Source organism: Neofelis nebulosa, chromosome 3, assembly GCF_028018385.1.
Source record: "Neofelis nebulosa isolate mNeoNeb1 chromosome 3, mNeoNeb1.pri, whole genome shotgun sequence".
Classification (NCBI taxonomy): Eukaryota; Metazoa; Chordata; class Mammalia; order Carnivora; family Felidae; genus Neofelis; species Neofelis nebulosa.
The window spans coordinates 174,178,635-174,203,482 of record NC_080784.1 but is presented as its reverse complement, the minus strand read 5'-3'; the positions used below and the strand labels follow the sequence as shown (position 1 = coordinate 174,203,482).

Here is a 24,848-nt window from a genome sequence, read left to right as displayed (position 1 = left end):
ATCAGAAGTTAAGCAAAAGTTGTGACTAGAAAGATTGATACCTGCTGCCAATACCGAGCTACTTCAGGCAAATTCAGAGCCTCACAGAGATAAACCAAATTCAGAACATCTTTCTGAAAGCAGCTTCCACCAAAACCTGAAGAAAAAAGTGACAGTATTTTTATTTAAGAACCACAACTGAATCATGTGACAAATCTGTCACACTAAATCAGAGGGCCTAAGCTAGAATTTTTTTTTTCTTTAAGTAAACTCCACCCCACACATGGGGCTCAAACTCACAACCCCGAGATCAAGAGTTGCATGCTCTACTGTATTAGAGTTGCATGCTCTACTGTGCCAGTCAGGTGACCCTATGCTAGGATTTCTAATAATAAAATTTAGATGTTGGAAAGTTATTGGGTTTAAATAATGTGTGAAATTTGCAAGCAACTAATCAACTCTATAAATAATTTCTAGATAATCTTCTAGTAAATGTTTTATTATGGCTACATTTTCTATTTTATTCCTTATTCATCTGGTATCACTGCCCCACCTCTCTTAGTTTAGCACTTAGTTTAGCACAGGGCTGGTAAAGTTTTATGGGACAAATTGTAAATATTTTAGCCTTTGTGGGCCACATAATCTCTGGCACAAATATTCAACTCTGCCTTTGTAGCTCAAAAGCAGTCACAGACAATATGTAATAAAATTGGCATGGCTGTGTTCCAATACAACTTTATTTATAAAACAAGCTGAGGACCAATTTTAGCCTGAAGACAATAGTTTGCCCACCCTGTTCTAATACAATTCAATATACAGTAAGGATTGGCATGTGCTTTGGAGCCCAAAACACCTAGCCACTCACTAGTTGTGTGACTTACAGCAAGTCGTGAACATTTCCCTGATCCCTAACCATCTCTATAAAGGACATACCAGCACCTTCTTAACAGGCTATAAGGATTAATAAATGAGATATATAAAGTACTAGTTCAGAACTTGTTGCATAATAGACCTTCAATAAATAGTAGCTATTTTTTTTTAAACGGTAGCTTAAAGAAAATACTAAAAAGATAGAAAAGGACAGGGAAACGAGAATTGGGAAATGGCATTAGGCCCCAGAAACACACGAAGGGCTGCCTATGGCCTAATCTATAAAACTCTATTTACCCTTAGATCAACCATGTTAACTTATATCCAAAAACACAACCAATTCTCATTATCTACTACATTCTACAAAAATGCCACAAATGTGGAATTAATGAATACTAAAGCATTGTTCCTAGGCGAAATAAAGAGTTAGGCTCCTGTGAGCTTATGGTCACATTTCACCAACAAATTGATACATAATCATTTTACTTTTATTAAAAATTTATTTTATTTTATTATACTTAGACTTTTTAATGTTTTTATTTTTTTTGATTTTCAATTTTAATTCCAGCATAGTATATATACAGTGTTATGTTAGTTTCAGGTCTACAATACAGTGATTCAACAATTCTACACATTACTCACTGTCCATCATGGTAAGTGTAGTCTTAATCCCCTTCATCTATTTCACCCCATCCACTTCCCCTCTGGCAGCCATAAGTATGTTCTCTATAGTTACGAGTCTGTTTCTTGGTTTGTCTCTTTTCTCTTTTGTTTGTTTTATTTCTTAAATTCCACATATGAGTGAAATCTTATGGTATTTATCTTTCCTTAACTGACTTATTTCACTTAGCATAATACTCTCTAGATTCATTCATGTTGTTGCAAATAGCAAGAGTTCATTCTTTTCTATGGCTGAGTAATATTCCACTGTGTATATGTATATATATGTATGTGTGTGTATATATATATATGTGTGTGTGTATATATGTATATACATATATATGTACGTACATATATATATATGTACGTACATATATATACATATATATATGTACATACATATATATGTATGTATATATATGTATATGTATATATATGTATATACATACACACACACATATATGTATATTTCCATTGATAGATTAATGGATAAGGAAGATGTGGTATGTATATGTATATATACACATATATATATATGGGTTGCCGCCATATCTTGCCTAGTGTAAATAATGCTGCAATAAACAATAGGGGTCGATATATCTTTTTGAATTAGTGTTTTTGTATTCTTTGGGTAAATACCCAATAGTGGAATTACTGGATCACATGATAATTCTATTTTTAATTTTTGAGGAATCTCCATATATTGTTTTCCACACTGGCTGCAATAGTTTTTATTCCCCCCAACAGTGCACGAGTGTTCCTTTTCCTCTGTATCATTGCCAACATTTGTTGTTTCTTGTATTTTTTAGTTTAGCTATTCTGACAGGTGTGAGGTGATATGTCATTACGGTTTTGATTTGCATTTCTCTGATAATGAGTGATACGGGGCATCTTTCCATGTGTCTGTTTGCCATCTGTATGTCTTCTTTGGAGAAATGTCTGCTCATGTCTTCTGCCTCCCCCTTTTAAGTAAGCTCTATACCCAAAATGGGGCTCAAACTCATTACCTTGAGATCAAGAGTTGCATGCTCTACCAACTGAGCCAGCCCAGTGTCCCTGTTCTTGCCCTTATGAGTTTAAAGACACTTTATTTAATATATATTATTGATTCATTAATATTAAATTCATAGCCAACAGCACTATAACTCATGCCTGAATAAAGCTTATCTAACCACAGTATTTTCTCTGTGAGGTACATCAGAGTCTCCTGGCACTTCAAAACACTAGGCAGCACTTTGCAATATGCCTGAGGGCCATTTAGAAAAGTGAAACCACCAATAAAAAGCACAAAAATGTAAAAAATGTGACACTAAATAGACCACAAAAAAAGCACTTGTTTACAGAATGGGAGCTGAAACAAGAGCATTGCCTTATGCAACTTCAGCTGGAAATGTCTGTGTTGGGTGACTCAAATTTTTTGCTGCTGTGTTGTGTCTGCAAACGACCATGAAAGCACTAGGAGCACTGATTTTGGGATTAAAAATAAATTTTAGCAAATAGGATAATTCAGAAGTACAGAACTGGCAACTAATAAGGACCGACTTACTTCACCCAGGCCACATTTCCAAAAGTATATTAGTGGGCAAAGTAAATGATAGGAAATTTGTTTCCTGTTTGCGTCAGTAAGGTATTGAGTTATTTCCTATGTGGTCTCTGGAACTTACTCTTCCTAAATGTTCGAACTGAATACCAATTAATGCTCCTATAACAGTGAACTCTGTTTATCCTCCTAATCAATCAGTAATTATTAAACAATATAAGTTAAATTATTGCTGCACTTGGGAAGTTCCAGATAGGTTGAAGATGTCACATGAATAACAGAATCATTATTTTGAGGGCATCAAGTTAAACAAAGATTTCTTTGGGGCGCCCGGGTGGCTCAGTTGGTTAAATGTCCAACTTCGGCTCAGATCACGATCTCACAGTCTGTGAGTCTGAGTCCCTCCTTGATCTCTGTGCTGTCAGCGCACAGCCTGCTTCTGATCCTCTGTCTCCCTCTCTCTCTACCCCTCCCCACACACTCTCTCTCTCTCTCTCTCTCAAAAATAAATAAATATTAAAAAAAAAAAAAAGACTTCCTTAAAGTTAGAGACCCAGCTAAATGAACCTATTTTATGTACAGAAAAATTTTCAATTTACCAACACTGGCTTTCAGAAACTTATTTCCAATTCTCTGGTCCATTCCAATGGCTGTTGCCACCTCTTCTACATCAGCCCCTGTTGCTTCACAGAGGGCACTTATAGAGTTAATACTGCTGATCCTCTGGGCAAGAAAAGCATTTGCTGCCTTCGGGAGGGAAAAAAAGGAAAAGTACAATGAGTTAAAATGGCAATTTTAAATGTCTGGATTATATTTCACTGAGTTGATACAAACTACTGAGGGAGATATAAAAGTTACTGATGGCCTCAATTTGAGGAGGCTATGAATGGGTTGGTAAAGGAAAATGTTTTAAATTCGAGAAGAAAGATGATTAAGAACGGGAGTAAAAAAGGGAAAGAGTGATTTTTAAGACTACAATTTTAATGAACCCTTCATTTTATGTTATATTTTATTAAAATTTAGCACTTTCCAAAATATTTTATACCCCAATATTTGATTTCCCTTGTGAAAATTATTTCATAATGGACAAGAATATTGTCTTCAAAAGCATACCTTTTATTTAATATTAAGAAAGTACCTGTGTGGCTTATCAGGCTTAAGAGAAATAAGTCCTTGGTTTTAAATTAAATGGAGAATTGAATGCTCTATACCAACCAGTTTGGAAAGTTCTGAAGACCAAGTATTAGTGGTGAGGATCTTTTCTCTGGGAACCCAGTGCTCATACACAGCACACAGTGCCTGCACAGCTCTCTGGCCCTCTGGCGTTTCATCCCCTCCAATCAGTACTCTGTCTGGGTTCTTCAGGTCCTTGATGGCTGTTCCTTCCGCCAAGAACTCAGGGTTGGACAGTACCTAGAATCCCAATGCAAAGCAAAGTTGTAAGCCTAGAATTAACCATGGGCAACTATAAGCAGCAATATTTACATAGTATCAGGTTCTAACGCTTCCTTTTTTTATACCTGTAAATTCAAGTTGGGTTTTGTGTTTGCATCAAATATTCGACGAATACTTTCTGCTGCCCTCACTGGAACTGTGCTTTTCTCAGTCACAATTTTGTACCCATGTGAGTTTTGCACAATGCGTCTGGCACAAGCCTCAATATACTTCAGATCTGCCGCACGGCCTTTCCCCATTCCATAGGTTTTGGTTGGAGTGTTCACCTGATGAAAGCATATGGGATTAAGAACAAAGTATCTGTGAGATATTCACTGATTTCAAGATAAACCCTGAGTCATCAATTAACTAGTTAAATGCGAAGTTAACTATCATCATTAGCTTTAATTTAACCCTCTATTAATTCCATAGGAATAATACATTTTATAAATATAATCACCAGACAGAACAGCCTGAAGCATCAACTCATTCAATAAATTTTTGTTGATAAGCTACTATATAGTGACAGATATCAGGGAAGGCAGGTTGCAAGCTAAGCCCTGGAGACATAAAGATGAATGAGACTGTTCTTGTCCTAAAGGAGTTCCCAATCTGAAATGAAATGTAAGTTTTCTTTCCTCTCTTTATTGTACGTAATAAATTATTATCCTGGTCTTTATTTTATTTTATTTTATTTTATTTTATTTTATTTTATTTTTAATGCTTTGTTTTAAATTTATTTTTGAGAGAGAGAGAGAGAGAGAAAGAGCACGCAAGTTGGGGAGGGGCAGAGACAGAGGGAGAACAGAGGATCTCAAGCAGGCTCTGCGCTGCCCAGCAGAGAGCCTGATTGTGGGGCTTGAACTCACAAACTATGAGATCATGACCAGAGCTGAAGTCAGACGCCCAACCGACTGAGCCACTAGGCACCACTATTATCCTGGTCTTTGTTTTTTAATTTAAAAAATTTTATTATTTATTTTTATAATTTACATCCAAGTTAGTTAACATATAGTGTAATAATGATTTCAGGAATAGAATTTAGTGATTCATCATGTACATACAATACCCAGTTCTCATCCCAACAAATATCCTCCTCAATGTCCCTTGCCCGTTTAGCCCATCTCCCCCCCAACAACCTGCCAGCAACCCTCAGTTTGTTCTCTGTATTTAAGTCTCTTACGTTTTGTTCCCCTCCCTGTTTTTATATTATTTTTGCTTCCCTTCCCTTATGTTCATCTGTTTTGTGTCTTAAATTCCACATATGAGTGAAGTCATATGATATTTGTCTTTCTCTGACTCCTTTCGCTTAGCATAATACACTCTAGTTCCATCCACATAGTTGCAAATGACAAGATTTCATTCTTTTTTATTGCTGAGTAAAATTCCATTGTATATATATACCACATCTTCTTTATCCATTCATCCATCGATAGACATTTGGGCTCCTTCCATACTTTGGCTATTGTTGATAGTGCTGCTATAAACATTGGGGTGCATATGCCCCTTTGAAACAGCACTCCTGTATCCTTTGTATAAATACCCAACAGTGCAATTGCTGGGTCACAGGGTAATTCTATTTTTAGTTTTTTGAGGAACCTCCATACTGTTTTCCAGAGTGGCTGTACCAGTTTGCATTCACACCAGCAGTGCAAAAGGGTTCCTCTCTCTCTGCATCCTTGCCAACATCTGTTGTTGCCTGTTAATTTTAGCCATTCTGACAGGTGTGAGGTGGTGGTATCTCACCGTGGTTTTAATATGTATTTTCCTGATGATGAGTAATTTTGAAAAATTTTTCATGTGCCTGTTAGCCATCTGAATGTCTTCTTTGGAAAAGTGCCTATTCATATCTTTTGCCCATTTCTTCACTGGATTATTTGTTTTTTGGGTGTTGAGTTTGATAAGTTCTTTATAGATTTTGAATACCATTTTCCTAGTCTTTTAAACCAAATTTTATTTTTAATTAAAAAAATTTTAAAGTTTATTCATTCATTTTCACAGAGAGAGAGCACAAGCAGGGGAGTGGCAGAAGGAGAGAGAGATTCCCAAGCAGGCCCTACATTGCCAGCATAGAGCCTGACTTGCGGCAGAAGCCACGAACTGCAAGTTCATGATCTGAACTGAAATCAAGAATTGGTTGCTCAACCAACTAAGCCACCCAGGTGCCCCAAAACCAAATTTTAAGTTCCTTTTCTATCCTCCTTGTTTATAAACCTATATCCATAGCTTTTTACAAATATTTGCAATATCATTCACAAATGTTTTCTTGGCTCATTAAAGCTAGACATTATCTAGCATCTTTAGGATTTCCAATACTATAATAGAAAGAAAAATAAACCATGTGACTGGGAGTCTAGGCATTTACTTTTGGCTTAGCTATACCATGTAACCTTAGAGACATGTGGCTGCCTTTACTTCAATTACCTCATTGGAAAATGAAGATACTATGCTCTCTCTAAAATCTAGCAAGTGGGTTTTTATAATGCTTTGGTAAAAATCAAAGCACTCTGAAAAGGCTAAAATTCTATATAGGAATAGTTTTTGAACCAGTAGTAAGTATACCAATTCTTTTCTCTTGACAAGCTTATAACCTAATGGGAGACTAAATAAAGGAAGCAAGCCAAAACAAAAACTTGAAAGTTGCGTGGAGGTGTGAAAAGCAGGAGAACGAAAGTTGTTTATATGCATGGAATGACTTAGGAAAAGCCTGAGACGTGGAAGTCAGGGTGCACCAGAGTATGGAAGAGCCAAGACAGCTAACAGGATAAGATGGAACATGCTAAAGATGAGAGAAGATCAAACAGCTTTCCCTGGCAAGGTGCTCTGGAGATGACAACTGAAAACTGATTCATATGAAACTATTCCTACCTGGAATCTGTCTAAAAATAACACGGGGTAGGAGGCAAAGGAGAGAAGTAGCAAACAAAACAAGATCAGCCATGGTAACTGCTGACAATGGGCAAAGGGTAAATAGGGGTTCATAATATTATTGTCTTCATCTTTTGTATAAATTTGATGTTTTCTACAATGAAAAGTATACAACAAATAAATTTTTAAAAGCTGATCCAGAGAATGATGGGAACTCAATGTGAGTTATACAGTAATAAATTACCATAATGGGTATACACAGTAACAGCTTGCAAAGATTCAGGACAGCTCAGGCTAGATCTGCAGAGGCAAGTATAAATTAGCTATCTGGCCAGACTACCCCCTAAGGTGGATTCTATTGCTTGAGAATATTCTTTCTGAATATTTTTTACAGAAAATTCCCCTACTCTCACTCGAGGCTCTAGTTTTCCTAAAGTTGGACTAACATAACTTCTTTTTTAAAAAGATTTTTTTAATGTTTATTTATTTGAGAGAGAGGGAGGGAGGGAGGGAGCAGGGGAGGGGAAGAGAGAAGGAGACACAGAATCTGAAGCAGGACCCAGGCTCTGAGCTGTCAGCACAGAGCCCAACACAGGGCTCAAACTCACTAACCATGAGATCATGACTTGAGCTGAAGTCGGATACTTAACTGACTAGCCACCCAGGTGCCCCAAGGATAACTTCTTAATTTTATCCAAGTACCTAGCTACTCCAAAATCTTTTCTCATTTTCTATGCCTCTACCCTAACCTTCTGTAAGCTTAAGTAGTAGATAGGTAGGCAAGTCACAGAAGGTGACACCAATTTCTCTGAAGTAATTAATGCCAAAAGAGAGATTTAATTCATAACAGTTTTACCACAGGCTTCATTACTACTTTCTTCTGGAGTTAACATATCTTAATAGTATTTCTTTTGTCTCATCAGTCATAAAACTCTTAATTCAACAACTTATAATCATTAACAATATGCATAATCAATTCGACAACATCTACCCTCTATGGACCCCATGATATTTCTTTCCCTTAGTTCATGGAGCTCAGTCAAAGCTTACAACACTGGCTTTCCCTTTATTCTCTAAGGCCCTAAAGGTCTTGAGTCATATAACACCCTAGCTCAGCCACAAATTGGTGATTACTATACCATCAGCCACAGAATATTTGAGTAAATGGCTACCAGGACAGCAAGAAGTAAAATACTTGGTTCAAATATTACATTACCGGAATTTACTCCTAAGCATTGATTCTATTTTTTCATTACAAAGATACAACAGGCTAGTCGTATCATGAGCTAAGATACCTGTGGACTAGCCTGTAACCTAACCAACCCAAGCCAAGTTCCAAAAAGTTAATTAAAAATGACTTCTGGTAGGGTGCATGGCTGGCTCAATTGGTAGAGCATGCAACTCCTGACCTCAGGGTTGTTAAGTTCAAGCCCCACACTGGGTATAGAGATTACTTAAAAATAAAATCTTAGGGGGACCTGGGTGGCTCAGTCGGTTAAGCATCCAACTCTTGATTTTCGCTCAGGTCAAGATCTTACTGTTCGTGAATCAAGCCCTGCACTAATTGGACTCTGCACTGATTAGCATGGAGCCTGACTGGGATTCTTTCTCCTCTCTCTGCCCCTCCCCAGCGCACGCTCATGCGCTCTTTTTCGTTCTCAAAATAAATAAATATAAACTTAAATGCACACATTCTCTCTCTCTTTAAAATAAAAAATAATAATAAAATGACTTCTGGAACAATTATAAGTCATCTAGAAAGGAGAGTCCCATAAGTTTGCACACACACTTTACCTGGTTCTCTTTACCTCACCTCTACCAAGCAGTGGTTCAAACAAGAAATGATGACATACATACACTATTACCACATGGGCTCATACGTTACCAACACTTCCTAACTCTAGATCCCAGACTAGAACTTTCTCCAACTATTTGTTCAGTGATTGGAAGTGATGCATTTGACCAGATGATTATGGGGTATGGTGAAGTGTTGGACAGAATGACAACCTAAATTCAACTGGACTCTATACTAAGCAATGATGTGGATTAATACCAACGGATTACTATTAAAACACAATAAAACTTCTATGTAGACAATAATGCATTAAAACTCACATAGCAAGGGGCGTCTGGGTGGCTCAGTCGGTTCAGTGTCCCACTCTGGCTCAGGTTGTGATCTAATGGCTTGTGGGGTTTGAGCCCGTGTTGGGCTCTGTGCAGACAGCTCAGAGCATGGAGCCTGCTTCAGATTCTGTGTGTCTCTCTCTCTCTGCCCCTTCCCCACTCACACTCTGTCTCTCTGTCTCTCTCTCTCTCAAAAATAAATAAACATTAAAAAGAAATTTTTAAAAAACCTCACACAGCAAAAGAAAATACTTACAGAAATAAATACAAGATCAGCTTCTTTAATGGCATCATCAATATCGGTAGAAAAAAATAGATTTTTTCCTCGGCAGGATTCTACCACTTCTTTTAGCCCTGGCTAAAAAGAAAAAAGAAGGAGTTGTACACACAGTTTACCAGTCATATGAGATAATCTAAGTGTACAGAATTACATTACAACACATATTTGAACTGCACCGGTCTGCTTATATGTGAATTTTTTTTCAATGAATATAGTACCATATTGTCAATGTATTTCCTCTTATGATTTTTTTTAATATTTATTTATTTATTTTGAGAGAGAGAGAGAGAGAGAGAGTGAGCAGGGGAGGCACAGAGAGAAAGACAGAGAATCCCAAGCAGGCTCCACATTTGTCAGCGCAGAGCCCAACACAGGGACTGAACACAGGAACCATGAGATCAGGTCATGCTGAGCCCAAGAGTCGGACATTTAACCGAATGAGCCACCCACGTGCCCCTTTTATGATTTTCTTAATAACACTTTCTTTTCTGTAGTTTACTTTAAGAATGCAGTATACAAAATAGGGTCAACGCCCCACACCCCCACAGGGTCAACTGTACATCTTTATAGGGGCTTGCACTACTAAAACTCTTCTGATTTTGGTTCACCTTCGATGAACTACTCTTCATTGCTTCTCTATGGCATTTTCTTCTCCACCTACCATCAAACATTACCGTTTTCCTGGGTTCTGTCCTTGACTAAGGCTCTGTTCTCTCTACAGACTCTTCTTGGGAGAGTTCAATTACTCTGATTTCAACTACTACCTGTACATTCCTAACTTTACACTTCCAGCCCTGAATCATTTGCCTAAACTTCTGATACATATCCAACTGCCTCCTGAACATCTCTACTTGGATTTCCCAAAGCCTCTATAACTAAGTAGGACAAAACAGAACTTGCCATTTTATCTCCCACTATACTCCGCAACATCCTGCATTCTTGAACTCAATTAGTAGCACAATCATGCACCTGTCATCCAAATTGGAAACCTGGATATTATTCTTGATTCCTTCCTCTCCTTCACCTTTCTTTAAGAAAGTATTTTTAAGGCTTTTTATTTATTTTTTTTGGGGGGGGGAGAGAGAGAGAGAGAGAGAGAGAGAGAGAGAGAGAGAGAGAAGGGGAGAGAATCCCAAGCAGGCTCCATGCCAACCCCATAAACCGTGAGATCATGATCTGAGCCAAAATCAAGAGTCAGACCTTAACCAACTGAGCCACCCACGTGTCCCCTTCATCCTTCTTTTATGATCAACAATCAAGTCCTATCATTTTTCCTTCTAAATATTTCTCTAATTAGTTAGTCTCAGAGTAGATGGAGTGATGGCAGAACAACTCTCAAGGAGACTGGGTACTCAAAGGGGCATATTAAATGCTATAATTACATATTGTAGTATTTCTCTATCAGTGACCATGAGTTAAACATTAGTCACAATTAGAGACTTCTGACCTGAAAACATAGTATTTACAATGAAAAATCAATGCCACAGATTTTTATAATTATCCTTGAAAACAAGTATTTATTTGGTCATTGGTTTTTAAATGCATTATAGGATAAAGATTTACAACAGCAAGGTGATTACAAAGGTGTTCAAGGCTGCTCTGGACATAAAAGTATTCTTTTGCCTTGTCCAAGGTAGGTAAGTATAAAGTTACAACTAGTAACAACAAATATAAGCTACTCAATAAAGCAATTCAGAGAGCATTGTGAATTCCAGTTAAACCCGCCATTTGTTTTTTCTTCTTTTATAATTCTTCCTGTTTGACATTTCACGTAACATTTTACATCTCCAATATGGCCAAGAAAATGTATAGGAATACATAATTTTACAACATAAAATAAAGAAATAAAAACAGAACAAAGGCCTAATATATCTTTGAAAATGGAAAATTGGGTCACACAATTCATTCCCCAAGTTGTTGTTGCTTTTTTTTAAACACAACTTACAGAAATCACCTTTATTTTCTGATTTATAAATTCCTTAAGTGAGCATCTTTTAACTGATGTCTAAGAAAGCCTGAAGTCATTCACTTGCTAAGAGGAAAATCATTCTACTTGCTGAGACAATTCCTTCTAGAATTTTAAAGTAGCAGTGTCATGTTTTTAACCTCCAAAACCAGTGGATTTTGGAAAAAGATTTCATTTCTTTTGTAGGCTACACTAAATAGCACAGAACTAAAATAGCTGCTTATGGTATCATCTAATTTTCCGGAATAGACATATTAAAATGACATAAAAAAGGCACCTGGGTAGCTCAGTTGGTTAAGCGTCTGATTCTTGGTTTCAGCTCAGGTCATGATCTCACAGTTTGTGAGATCGAGCCTGGTGTGGGGCTCTGCACTGACAGCACGGAGCCTGCTTAGGAATCTCTCTCTCCCTCTCTGTCTATCCCTCCCCCACGCACATGCGTGCTCTCTTTCTCTCAAAATAAATAAATGGATTTTTTAGAAAATGACATAAAAATAAAACTTAAGCCAATACAATTATGAGATTTCAAGGTTTTGAGAACTCAGACATTGCTTCTAATGAGTTTCTAATGAGCACCTCTAGCTAGACTTTCAAATCCTTTATATTCTTTTTAAAGAGATTTAAAGAAGAAAAACTTTATCTACAAAATAAAAGCACAAAAATAATAAATGCTTGTTTCTTTGTTTATAAAAGGTTATTGAGAACAAACAAGTATGATATGGAAAAGAAATAATTTTAGATCTTAACTCTCTCAATCTAACTATATATCCCAACTGGATTCAGTGTCAATGTACAACATACTTTTTTTTTTTTTTTTTTTAAGAAGGCTTATGCTCAACATGGGGCTCAAACTCCTGACCTCAAGATGAGAAGTCAGATGCTCTACCAACTGAGCCAGTCAAGTGCCCCTATTTTAAATTTCAAGCACTGAAGTCTTAGGAAGAAGAGTTTCAGATTTCAATTAATATAAATAGTAACATCTACAATAAGAATCTGGCCATGAAATATGCCTGGCCAACTGATTTTTTTGTTTTCTCCAAGAAAAATTTCAAATTCCAATACATTATAGATAGCTTATATTTTTTCTAATTCAGGATACCTTTTTTTTGTTTTTAAATAAAATTTGTATTGAAGTAAAACAAAATACATAAAAATGCACATATATTAGTATAGAAAAGTATATAGCTCAATTTTCACAACTGAACACACTTGTGTAACCACTATTTATAATGAGAATTATAACATTAACTGTAAATCAGAACCTGCAGTATGCCTGTGCCCTCTTCTAGTCACTACCACTGCTCAAATTATAATCATGCTGAATTCTATAATCAGAGATTAATTTGCTTATATTTAAATTTTATGCAAATGAAATTATACAGTATGTACTACTTTGTGTCTGGCAACACAACACTTTGGGAGAAGTTAACCATATCCTTTCTTAAATTTTTTAAAGTTTATTTATTTTGAGAGAGAGGGAGAGAGCACGTGTGAGTGAGACAGGGTCAGAGAGAGATGGGAGAGAGAATCCCAAGCAGGCTCTGCACTGGCAGCACAGAGCCCAGTGCAGGGCTCGATCTCAAAAACCAGGAGACAATGACCCAAGCCAAAACCAAGAGTCGGATGCTTAACTGACTGGGCCACCCAGGTACCTCAAACCATATTCCTGCATGTAGGAGTAGTTTCATTGATTTTCAGTGCAGTATAGTATTTTATTGCAGGATTATGCTATAATTTGTGTATCCATTCCAACACTGATTAACATTTAGGCTGCTTCCCATTTGGGGCTATTATGAATAGCACTGTTAATATCTGTCTTTTGGCCACACATATGTACGCATTTCTATTGGATATACACCAACAAGTGGATTTGCTGGGTCAGACTCTGCATATTTTCAGTTTTAGTAAATACTGCCAAGCAGTTTTGAAAGTGGCTATACCAGTCTACATTCTGACCAGCAATGTATAAACGTCCAATTGCTCTAAATCCTTGTTGACTCTTAGTATTGTCAGTAGTAGTAATTTTAGCCATTCTGACGGGTACCCTTTGTTTCTGAAAACTAGAGTACGCTGCTGGCAGAACTGATTACTGAATGATTGGGTACAAATATGGGTTTCAAATGATTTGCAGCCCTTTTATGGTTATCAGAATTCTAAAACTCTTATGTTTCCAAAATGTTTTTTAAAATTTTCCAAAGCCAAATATAGTAGTAATGTCATAACAGGGAAAGAAATGCTACAGCACTAAAGTACTTATAGAACTATTATGGGTAGTTCATTCGGTAGAAAAAGAAAGGGTAAAGCACAAACAGAAGGCACAATTCAGAGGTTTGCTTTTTTGTTCTAAGTGTGATTCCGATAGGATTAAATCCATGATGTTGGGTAGCTACTATTCTGTGGGTGCTTTTTCATGGATTTCTATATTTCATATGCCTATAAACCTGGTTGAGACTTCCCTTCCAAAGGACTAATACATTTAAAGACTATGGTTGATAACAATCTTACAAATAACAAAGTTTTCCCGAAGGAAAAAAGGAGAATATATTAATGTTGGGAAGAAAATGCTACCATCAAATTCTCAAATGCTTCTCTGCTGGGTTTCAAAAGCATAATATTCATGAACTCATTTTACAGTGAAATTTTAAAAAATGGGATCCACATAGCTTAATAAAATAGAAGCATATTTTCCTAACTATACACTATCTAAATTCACAGAAGTTTTGAAATTTCAATTAAACAAATTTGTGATACTAGGTACTAGATATAAAAGACATCATTTATCCACCCACGGTTTACCTAAGTACAATAACACCCAAATATAATAGACTTACATGAATTAATATTATAAACATCCACAGTTCTACCATTTTAATTTTATAGAATACCCTTTTAAAATTTTACTATTTACAATATGGTAACCATATTAACAGACAAAATGAGAAAAAAGACGAGAGAAAAAAATTACCCACATTCTCATTGCACTAATACAACCATTATTAATATTCTAATATATTTCCTCCCATTTTCCCTGGGCATACTTGACATAACTATAATTGTAATGTCCATAACACTGTGGACCTAGATTTCTCACTTAGTTTCTTATCAGCTGTAGTCATAGATTTCTACATTAATAGTAATTTATTTAACAAAAACAGTAAGAAAACAAAGAACATAAGAACAAAGAGTTGTTTAGTATGGTTTTACCTCATAAATAGGGAGAGTAGGAGAGTTCCATGCATTGATTCTTGATTCATTGACATCAACAACTGTTACCCTGATTTCAGGGCACATATGAGCAATGACACTACATGTAGGTCCTCCAACATAGCCCGCACCAATGCAACAAATCTTCTTAATTTCAAACATGATTGAACTAGAAGGAAAGCGGTAAGACTATTCTATTGAAAACAGAAAATTTAAAGAAATCACACTGCACATTTATCACACTTTATAAAAACTGTCAAGGTGACAAATATCTGGAAATATTTCCTGCATTCACACTCATTAAGCATTATTAAAACAGTGATAATACGTAACCTTCCAGTTGGATGACCTAGTTCGTTCTCGGCTGCATTAGCATCAAACATGGAAAAAAATATAACTGATATTACTGAAGTGCCACAAAGGTTATAATGATCTAATAATTAGAAATTCAAGAAGCAAAACAAAACCTTACTTAGACCTCTACTACACCAGGGGAACTTTGATTGCTGAGGGAAAATTCAAGGGTAAACACACCAATGCAATTCTCGCTTAAATAAATGCTGGTTTACAAAGGTCAGCCTTATGGCAGGTTTAGACTAACATGACAGATATTAAGAAACATGACAGATAATAAGATTAGTCTGAAAGTCCAGAATTGGTTTCTGTGGTCATATTCCCTATATATTTTGGCTTCAGCAGTTTATTTTTAGGTATTTGACAATGATCTTAAACTCCATTTCAACTTTAATCAGAAACTATGAGATGGTTAAAGGAAAGTAATTCTGTAGTTACCAAAGCTGTTACACAGACTTTGATGGGTTTTCAAAAGCCATTTAGGTGAATTGATTCACACTAATCAAAATGACAAAGGTACTGATTTACATATAAGAATGTCAGTTAATTCATTATAAAGAGAACAAGAACTGTCAAACTGATCAGATTCTTAGAATTTTAGTCCTTGCCAAGACCTCTGGCATCATCTAATCTAACCCATTCACCGATTCCAAGGAGAAGGAAAATGGTAATCAGAGAACTTAAGAATTTGTTAGTATACTCCTGCATGGATCAGAGAAGGTACTATGGAAGGCTGATCTCATTTTAATGATGGGCAAGTACAACCCTATCGTGAAAAAAGATACACAAACTACATAATTAAGATGATCCAACTCTCTTCAATCTAAATCTATAATCAAACAATGTTTTAATTGCTGGTTTTCTGGGTAGATTTCCTTATTGGAAGAGAATAAGCTGAATAACCAATACAAGTATCCTGAATGTTTATAGCAGCACTTTCAACAACAGCCAAATTATGGAAAAAGCCTAAATGTCCCTCAACTGATGAATGGATAAAGAAATTGTGGTTTATATATACAACGGAATACTACTTGGCAATGAGAACGAATGAAATATGGCCTTTTGTAGCAACATGAATGGAACTGGAGAGAGTTATGCTAAGTGAAATAAGGCATACAGAGAAAGACAAATACCATATATTTTCACTCTTATGTGGATCCTGAGAAACGTAACAGAAGACCCTGGGGGAGGGTAAGGGAAGGAAAAAAAAAAGGTGAGAGAGGGAGGGAGCCAAACCAGAAGAGACTCTTAAAAACTGAGAATAAACTGAGGGTTGATGGGAGGTGGGAGGGAGGGGAAAGTGGGTGATGGTCATTGAGGAGGGCACCTGTTGGGATGAGCACTGGGTGTTGTACAGAAACCAATTTGACCATAAATTTCGTATATAAAAAAAAACCAAAAACACAAAACAATTAAAGTTGAGCTTTGCAAATTGCCACAATATTAACATAAAAAAAAGAAACAATCTCGTTTATAAATCAATCTTCAGGGGCCATGTTTAGAAGATATCAACTCAGAGTCTATCTCTAATGACCTTTAAAAAACTTTATTTTTTAAAAAATGTTTATTTTGAGAGAGGGAGTGCACGAAGGCATGAGCAGAGGAGGGTCAGAGAGAGAGAATCCTAAGCAGGCTGCACACCTAGCATGGAGCTGGACGTGGGGCTCAGTCTATGAGATCACGAACTGAGCCAAAATCAAGAGTCGGACTCTTAACCAACTGAGCCACTTAAGTGGCCCTAAAAAACTTTAAAAAGAACAGAAATTTGGTAAAACAGTAAATATGAGCAAAACTTGGAATCTATTGATTCTACAAAAGAAAGCAATATTCTTAGTGATACACATACAAAAAACATTTTTAAGTTTATTTTTTGAATAGGTAATAAATACATATGGTTCAAATTAAATCTATATAACAAGGTATATAGTAAGAAGCCTCATGTCTACCTCATTCCTATCTACTTTGCTACCCACTACTTTGCTTCTACCAGCAACCCTTTTATTAGTTATTTGTGTCTCCTTCCAGTATTTCTTACACAGTACAAGTGAATACAAATATATATTCTAATAATCCCTTCTTGGGGCGCCTGGGTGGCTCAGTCAATTGAGAGTCTGACTTCGGCTCAGGTCATGATCTCATGGTTCGGGACACAGAATCTGAAGTAGGCTCCAGGCTCTGAGCTATCAGCACAGAGCCTGATGCAGGGCTCAAATCTACGAATGGTGAGATAATGACACAAGCCAAAGTTGGATGCCCAACCGACTGAGCCACCCAGGTGCCCCATATTTATTCATTATTTTTTAAGTAGGATCCATGCCCAACGTGGGTCTTGAACTCATGACCCTGAGATCAAGAGTCACATACTTTACCAACTGAGCTAGCCAGGTGCCCCTGGTAGATTTTCTCTTTTATAACCTAAATAAATGAGAGGGGGGTGGTACCTCGGTGGCTCAGTCATTAAGTGTCTGACTCTTTATTTCGGCTCAGGTCATGATCTCATAGTTTGTGAGTTTGAGCCCTGATTTGGGCTCTGTGCTGACAGTACAGAGGCTGCTTGGGATTCTCTCTCCCTCTCTCCCTCTCTCTCTGCCCCTTCCTCCCTCACTCACTCTCTCCCTCTTTCACAAATAAATAAACTGCTACCATACTATGTATACTGGTTTTTCAAAAAATAATCTAAATAAATGAGTTAAGAGTTCCCTACTATCACCTGTGAAGTCACACAAACATGATATTCCTATTAAACTTTCATGGTTCCAAAACTCACCCCAAGAAAAATACTAAGCCTGACAAGATTTACTTCTGGCAACCATTCATCTTTCATTTCTTCACCCTTCTTCTACTCTTCAGTTCTGCCTTTTACTACTCTCCAGGCCTCAAGTGCCCTGTACACAAGGAGACAGAGAAATTGCTAGGAGGAAAAGACTGCACTGGGACTGCCAAGTGGCTAAAGGTCAGGGGAATGTTCTGAAAAGCTCTCACCTGTGGGACAGCCGAGCCTGGAACAGGCTTACCAAAGATGTGTCTCTGGCATTCACTGCCACTGTCTGTACCCCTATAGTAGAAACGGCTTGGCATCCAGTTTCAGAAATATTGCTTCAACTTGCTTCAGGCCTAGTCCCTTGTTCTCCTTCATGAAAAATTCATATTCCCAATATAAGGGTCTACCGTGTGGGCACAGCAGAGAATCTGGCCACAGACACAGGTCCTGACATTCAAGAATTTAACAATTTATTTAGGGAAAAATTCAATTGAAAAACATTTATTAAACATCTTTCTATGTTACAGCCACTATTGTTCTATGTACTGTGGATACACTAGTGAACAGGACAGGTACAGTTCCTACTCTTACATAGTTACATTCTATAAAACAAAATAATGGCAGTTGTGATAATTCCATATAAAGGCAATAAACTGGTAGGCAAGAGACAGAGACACTATCTATGGGGAAAGAACTACTTTAGATAGGGTAAGTTAAGAAGGACTTGAGAAGATGACTTTTTTTTTTTAAGGTTTATTTGTTTTTTGTTTTTTTTAATTTTTTTTTTAACGTTTATTTATTTTTGAGACAGAGAGAGACAGAGCATGAACGGGGGAGGGGCAGAGAGAGAGGGAGACACAGAATCGGAAGCAGGCTCCAGGCTCTGAGCCATCAGCCCAGAGCCCGACGCGGGACTCGAACTCGCGGACCGCGAGATCGTGACCTGAGCTGAAGTCGGACGCTTAACCGACTGAGCCACCCAGGCGCCCCAAGGTTTATTTGTTTTTGAGAGACAGCATGTGCAACTGGAGGAGGGGTGGGGTGGGGACAGAGGATCTGAAGTGGGCTTTGTGCCGACCCCTATATAGGCCTCAAACCCAGGAACGGTGAGATCATGACCTCAGCTGAAGTCAGATGCTCAACCAACTGAGCCACCCAACTGCCCTTTTTTAATTTTGTTTTATTAATTTTTTAATGTGAGAAGGTGACTCTTAAGCTGACTTAAAAGATGAAAAGGAGTTAATAGCACCCAAGTAACATACAAGGCAGTATAATCAATTAAATGACAAAATGAATGCTAAAGTCCAAAGCAGGGGGGGCGCGCAGGGGAGAATCAAAATAAGAAGGTATCTACATCAGGGAAATGTAGAATCTAAGCTTGGCCTAAAGAGTAAGTAGGATATAGTGGGCACCAGGATGGCTCAGTCATTAAGTATCTGACTCTTTATTTTGGCTCAGGTCATGATCTCACAGTTTGTGAGTTCAAGCCCTGATCTGGGCTCTGTGCTGACAATGGAGTTAGTTGGCTTGGGTTTCTGTCTCCCTCTCTCTCTACGCCTACTCACACTCATGTGTGTGTGGGGGGGGAGGGTGTGTGTGTGTGTGTGTGTGTGTGCGTGTCCTCTCTCTCTCAAAAATGGATAAACATTTAAAAAACATTAAAAAACAAAAAAAAAGAGAGGGGTACCTGGGTAGCTCAGTCAGTTGGGCGTCTGGCTCTTGATTTCATGATCTCATGATCTTGATTTCATGATCTCATGGTTCATGAGTTCCAGCCCCACATCAGGCTCTGTGCTGATAGTGTAGAGCCTGCTTGGGATTCTCTCTCCCTCTCTCTGTCCCTCCCCTGCTTCCTCTCTCTCTCTCTCTCAACATAAATAAATAAAAACTTAAAAAAAAAAAAAAGAGTAAGTAGGATATAGAAAGAAATGGGAAGTGGGGGAGGGCATTCCAGATGAAAAAAAAAAAAGGAATAAATAAGGACTCATATACAGAAAGGAGTCCAGAGAAGTGAGATCTGCCTAGCTGGATAAAAATATGGGTATTAAGAAGTGGTAAGAGGTAATAACTGTCTCTTTAATTTTATTTATTTTTTATTATTTATTTTAGAGAGAGAAGCACGCACTGAGCAGGGCAGGGGCAGATAGGGAGGGAGACAGAGGATCCCAAGTGGGCTCTGTGCTGACAGCAAAGAGCCAGATGCATGGGCTCGAACTCATGAACCGTGAGATCACAACCTGAGCCAAAGTCAGATGCTTAACTGACTGAGCCATCCAGGCTCCCTAATTTTTTTTATCTTTAAGTAATCTCTACATTCAACATGGCCTTGAATTTACAACCCTGAGATCAAGAGTTGCGTGCTCTACCAACTAAGACAGCCAGGTCCCCAGAGGTAATAACTGTCTCATAGGGTAGAAATGAAAGTGGGTCTCAAGTGCCCCTTTCAGGGAAGCATGTCCATGACATTAAGGAGACTATAATTTAACAAGTTAAAGTAACATAGTTGAAAGTAGCCATGACAATCAATGGCATTAGTGCAGCTAAAATCTAATAAATTCCACTGAAGGAAAATAAAAAAGAAGATCAGCCTGTAGCCTGGAAAGAGGGAGTTAAGAACAAGAATGACGTGGTGTTTATTTCAACACTGTCTAGAGAAGAATGACACAGAATCTGGAAGTCAGAAGTGTTCTGGTTGCACAGAGGTGGGGCAAGAATAGGCTTTCCCAATGCCTGGATGGAATGTTCTCCTTAGATTCTTTGCTCTGATTCCACTCTCCCTTACGAATTCAGATTCCCAGGATAACACTAGCAAGGGATGACCCAGATTTGAGACATAAGAATTCCAGGCACTGTAATAAAATTTCCCCACTCTAATACCAAAGTTTCATTCTAGTGTATCCATTAGTCTTTTATGAGTTTAATCATTGTAAGTTAACATCTAAAGCCTCATTAACTCTGGGTCCATGGAGGAAAAAATAAATCTACCTTCCAGATATGCAAGGCAGAAGATCAAGTTCTGAACTGTGATGAACCTAAAGAACTATCACACTGTAACTCCCTTACTGAACAGCTAGCCAGCCTCTCTAATCACAACCGGTATATCTAGAATACACAAAAAAAATTTCAAAATATTTTTGGACCAGAGGATGTTTTGGGGTTACCATTTAATCCCATAGCCAACAGGTTATTAGGGCATCCTATGCCCTCAATCTCAACCAGAACAGGCTCTGTTAACATTATTATATAAACATAGATTGAATGTCTACATGATGCAACTCTTGGGTTCAAGGAGCTCACAGTTTAATAACACGCTCCTAGGCTAACAGTTCCTATCTGCTGCTGTTACCTCAGCACTTAGAACAGTAGGCTCTCAATAAATACTAACTGAATGAATGAGTAGCTCTCCATGAGAGCCTGTCTGAGATGAAGACTGTTAGCTGAATAGCTTTAGCTCAGATGGTTAATCATTGTATCTTTGCTGAAATTGTCCAAAATTCTATCATCCTCTTTTTTATGTAGAATTTCATGCCTTTCCAGAGTTACTTCTTATCCACCTTGATTGCCAGGCTGTATTCACCATGCCTTACATACAGCAGCTGGGGTAAACTATTGATGGGCCTATATTATAGAACTACATGTGTTTTGGGTAACCCTGCATTGCTATTTCATATGAAGCATGGCTTGTAGATGACAATGGGGAAATTACTAAAGAAGCTAGATGTAGAATCTGTGCAAGTCTCCATTAATGGTCACTTGAAAGTTTTAATAAAATCTTCAATAAACTTTATTATGGAGCTTGATACAGTGTTAGTGATATACTGTGGCTGACACAGATGTCTTCTGATTCCATATTCCATTTCTACTTTTGTGTACTTTCTGACCTTCTATTGTGCTGTCAGGGAAATGGGAATGTTTGCTTACTGAATGTATCAATTTGAAATGAGCTTTTACCTCTGTATTTTGGGAAAATCTCAATAAACTAGGCTGTTCCAAAACTACTCTTCACCTAAAATTTTATAAATTCAGATCAATACTTCAACCTAGAAGATGTGGCTAACAAATGTCGAAGGTCCTATTACAATCTAAGCTGAATATAATCGCTTCAGTATACCCTGCATAATTATCCAGTAGCTAAGGCAATGGACGTTATAGTTGGATACATCAACTTCACACACACACACACACACACACACACACACACACACACACACACACATCAACCTTAGTCATTTCCAAAAATTAAGTACTAACAGATGCCTGACCCAAGAAAAATATTTCTTCAGTGAGAAAGGCAATGTTAACATTGTATTTAAAGGGCATCATATAAAGCTATGAAAGTAATAAGAGGGAAGATGAAGTATGCTCATTAGTCACATTAGTCACAGATTTTATGTCCCAGAAAGGAGTACAGCAATGGGAGAAGAAATGAGATCCTTTCAATCAGGATTGTCTACCACTTACCTTAAACTAGATGCTAGGTACTAACAAGCACATCTCAGAACAGACAGTAAGCTCTTTCATTTCCAGAACCTCCCTGAAGAAACAGACCAGACTACTGTTCTCCATTTCTTAGGGGGTTTGAAGAAACTCAAAGACTCACTGTGTCTTTGAGGGCAGTCAATGGACAGCTACTCCTCTGTATATCCGTGAAAAGCTCCCTAGCAGTGAATCCCTCCTTTCTATATACCAGAATATTCAAGCCTAGTCAGCTATCTTCCTATATATAAGTATGATTTTTCAAGGTCTCACAAAAACATTATCTCCTGAAGCACCCAAGGAGGCCTTCCCCGACATGAAATAAAGCAAATATGCCAACAATGGATTCCAGGACAGCCCATGCAGATGTCACGATAGAATGTCTATCGTGGGATAGATAGGATTTCGCCCTCAAAAGGGCTTTCTAGCTTCGTTTTCGTTGTAGTTTCTTAAGGCTAGTGACAGAAGGAAAGCAAGCAGCTCCCCAGGTGAACAGACTAAACACAAACAAAAGACTATGACTCTGAGATCAAAATGGGGTCCCTAACCAGAGGACGACTTCCTTAGGTGGACGTTTGGCTTTCTGGGGAAATCTCATTTGTTTCAAGCCAGAAAGTGAGGAAAAGCAGAAAGAGAAGCGGCTGGAAGACTCGCGAGTGTGGAATAAAAAGCTCAAGCTATTCCATCCTCAGGGCAGAGGACCAAAAGGCGATTCCCACCCTGAGCCCAAAGGAGACCAGGGTCGTTGAGACTGGGGAGCCCTGGACCGAGCGCACAGCGCGACCGAGAGCAGCGCGCACTCCCCCGCCCCGCTCCCTGCACATCCCGCCGGGACCCGGGACTTTCCCGACGGGGCGGCGGGGCGAGCCCGGGCAAGGCGCTTACCCACTTCCAGACACCAAGCGCAGCGGCCCCTCCTATCCCGACGGCTCGGACAGCTCCTCGCTACCCGCCGCGCTGCCGCAGCTTCTTCACTCTCGCTCTGCTCCGCCTGACCTCCCCTCACCGCACGCCCCTCCCTCAGGCTGCCAAGCACTGCACCCAGAGTCCCGGGCCGAACCCGTATTTAAAAGCTTCTGCCCGAGAAGGCGGAGGCTTCATTCCCCCGCAGTCAGGCCCTCCCGGACTCTGCACTCCACCGCATCCCTGCTCCTCCTCCCGCCACTCTAGGCCCCGGGGCCCGCCCCTATTTCCTGCGGGCCCCAGGGGCGGGGAGACGGGGAGGGGCTAGTCGTAGCTAGGAGGGGAGGCTCCGCCCCCAGCCGAACCTGGGCGAATCCGCTCGGGCCAGCTCAGCTGTCCCGCCCCTACCGCGAGCGGCACTGGGCGGAGCTGCGTGCGCGTCAAGGCCGCTGAGGCCCGTGGGCTGCGGCTCCAGGTACCGCCGCGCCGGGCGCTAGTGTGCCAGGCCCGCTTCGCTTTCTGTGTCCTCGTCCCGGCTGACGGCCGGCGCTGAGGTGGCGCCGTGTGGGCGCCACGTCGGACATAATCTAGGGTTGCGGGGGTACTGAGCCAGCCGGCTGCGGCCCGGGGGGACCGGAAGGTCCCGGCCCCTTTCCGGTCTCAGCAGCAGCCCGAATGGGTGGCCTAGTCTTTCGACCCCCGAGATTTTGCGGGTCCCACTGAGCCGGGGCTTACTCCCCTCCCACGTACTCCGGGCCAGAGGCCCAAGGTTTAGTCAGATCTCTTGGGCTAGGATGCTGAGTCCTGTCATGACTGGACCAGTTAGTGCCTCCGCCTGATCCCTGGGAGGAAAAGCATGACACCCACGCCCTCCCAGCCATATTTTCCAGAGATACTCCTGCCGAATTCGGGATTTGGGATGTCTGTGCATGATACGTAGCAGATAATTTGCAACATGCAAGTTCCGTGCTATCAGGAAGACTAAAATTAATGTGTGGAGACTTCCCGTTTTTAATGAGGTTAGTTCTGTTCTCTTTCTCCCTTACAGAATCATCTTAAACCTCAAATCTAAGAAGAAAAGAAGTTATAACTTTTCTTGTGTGTTCCTCACTAAGAATTACATAAGGTGACATAATTTTTGTACTCGAAGTCAAAGGCGATTATTAAATACAACGTCATAAGGAATGTGTTTAGTTTATAAAGGCACATTAAAATACCTGAAAGATGATGTGGGTTTTAAGTTTTTTAAAAGTTTTATTCCTTTTTTTTTTTAATGTTTATTTATTGTTGAGAGAGAGAAACACAGAGTGTGAGCGGGGGAGGGGCTGAGAGAGAGGGAGACACAGAATCCAAGCAGGTTCCAGGCTCTGAGCTGTCAGCACAGAGCTCCATGCTTGGCTCAGACTCCTGAACCCAGAGATCATGACCT

At 39.0% G+C, this 24,848-nt stretch overlaps 1 protein-coding gene across 2 annotated transcripts in view; it reads right to left on the bottom strand.

Annotated features, from left to right (window-relative positions):
* Positions 1-23,689, bottom strand: part of UGDH (UDP-glucose 6-dehydrogenase) — a 31,415-nt gene extending 7,726 nt beyond the window's left edge. Inside the window, exons 1-7 of one of the 2 annotated variants that reach the window (XM_058722807.1) lie at positions 23,402-23,689; positions 14,926-15,094; positions 9,732-9,833; positions 4,570-4,770; positions 4,265-4,462; positions 3,649-3,796; positions 42-136 (exon numbers count right to left, since the gene is read on the bottom strand). In XM_058722807.1, the coding sequence (XP_058578790.1) occupies positions 42-136; positions 3,649-3,796; positions 4,265-4,462; positions 4,570-4,770; positions 9,732-9,833; positions 14,926-15,087 (906 nt within the window). In that variant the 5' untranslated portion in view covers positions 15,088-15,094; positions 23,402-23,689. Of the gene's footprint in view, positions 1-41; positions 137-3,648; positions 3,797-4,264; positions 4,463-4,569; positions 4,771-9,731; positions 9,834-14,925; positions 15,095-18,046; positions 18,069-23,401 lie in introns of those variants that run through there. The other variant, XM_058722808.1, reaches the window with a different exon arrangement.
* Between the last annotated feature and the right edge of the window lie 1,159 nt (positions 23,690-24,848).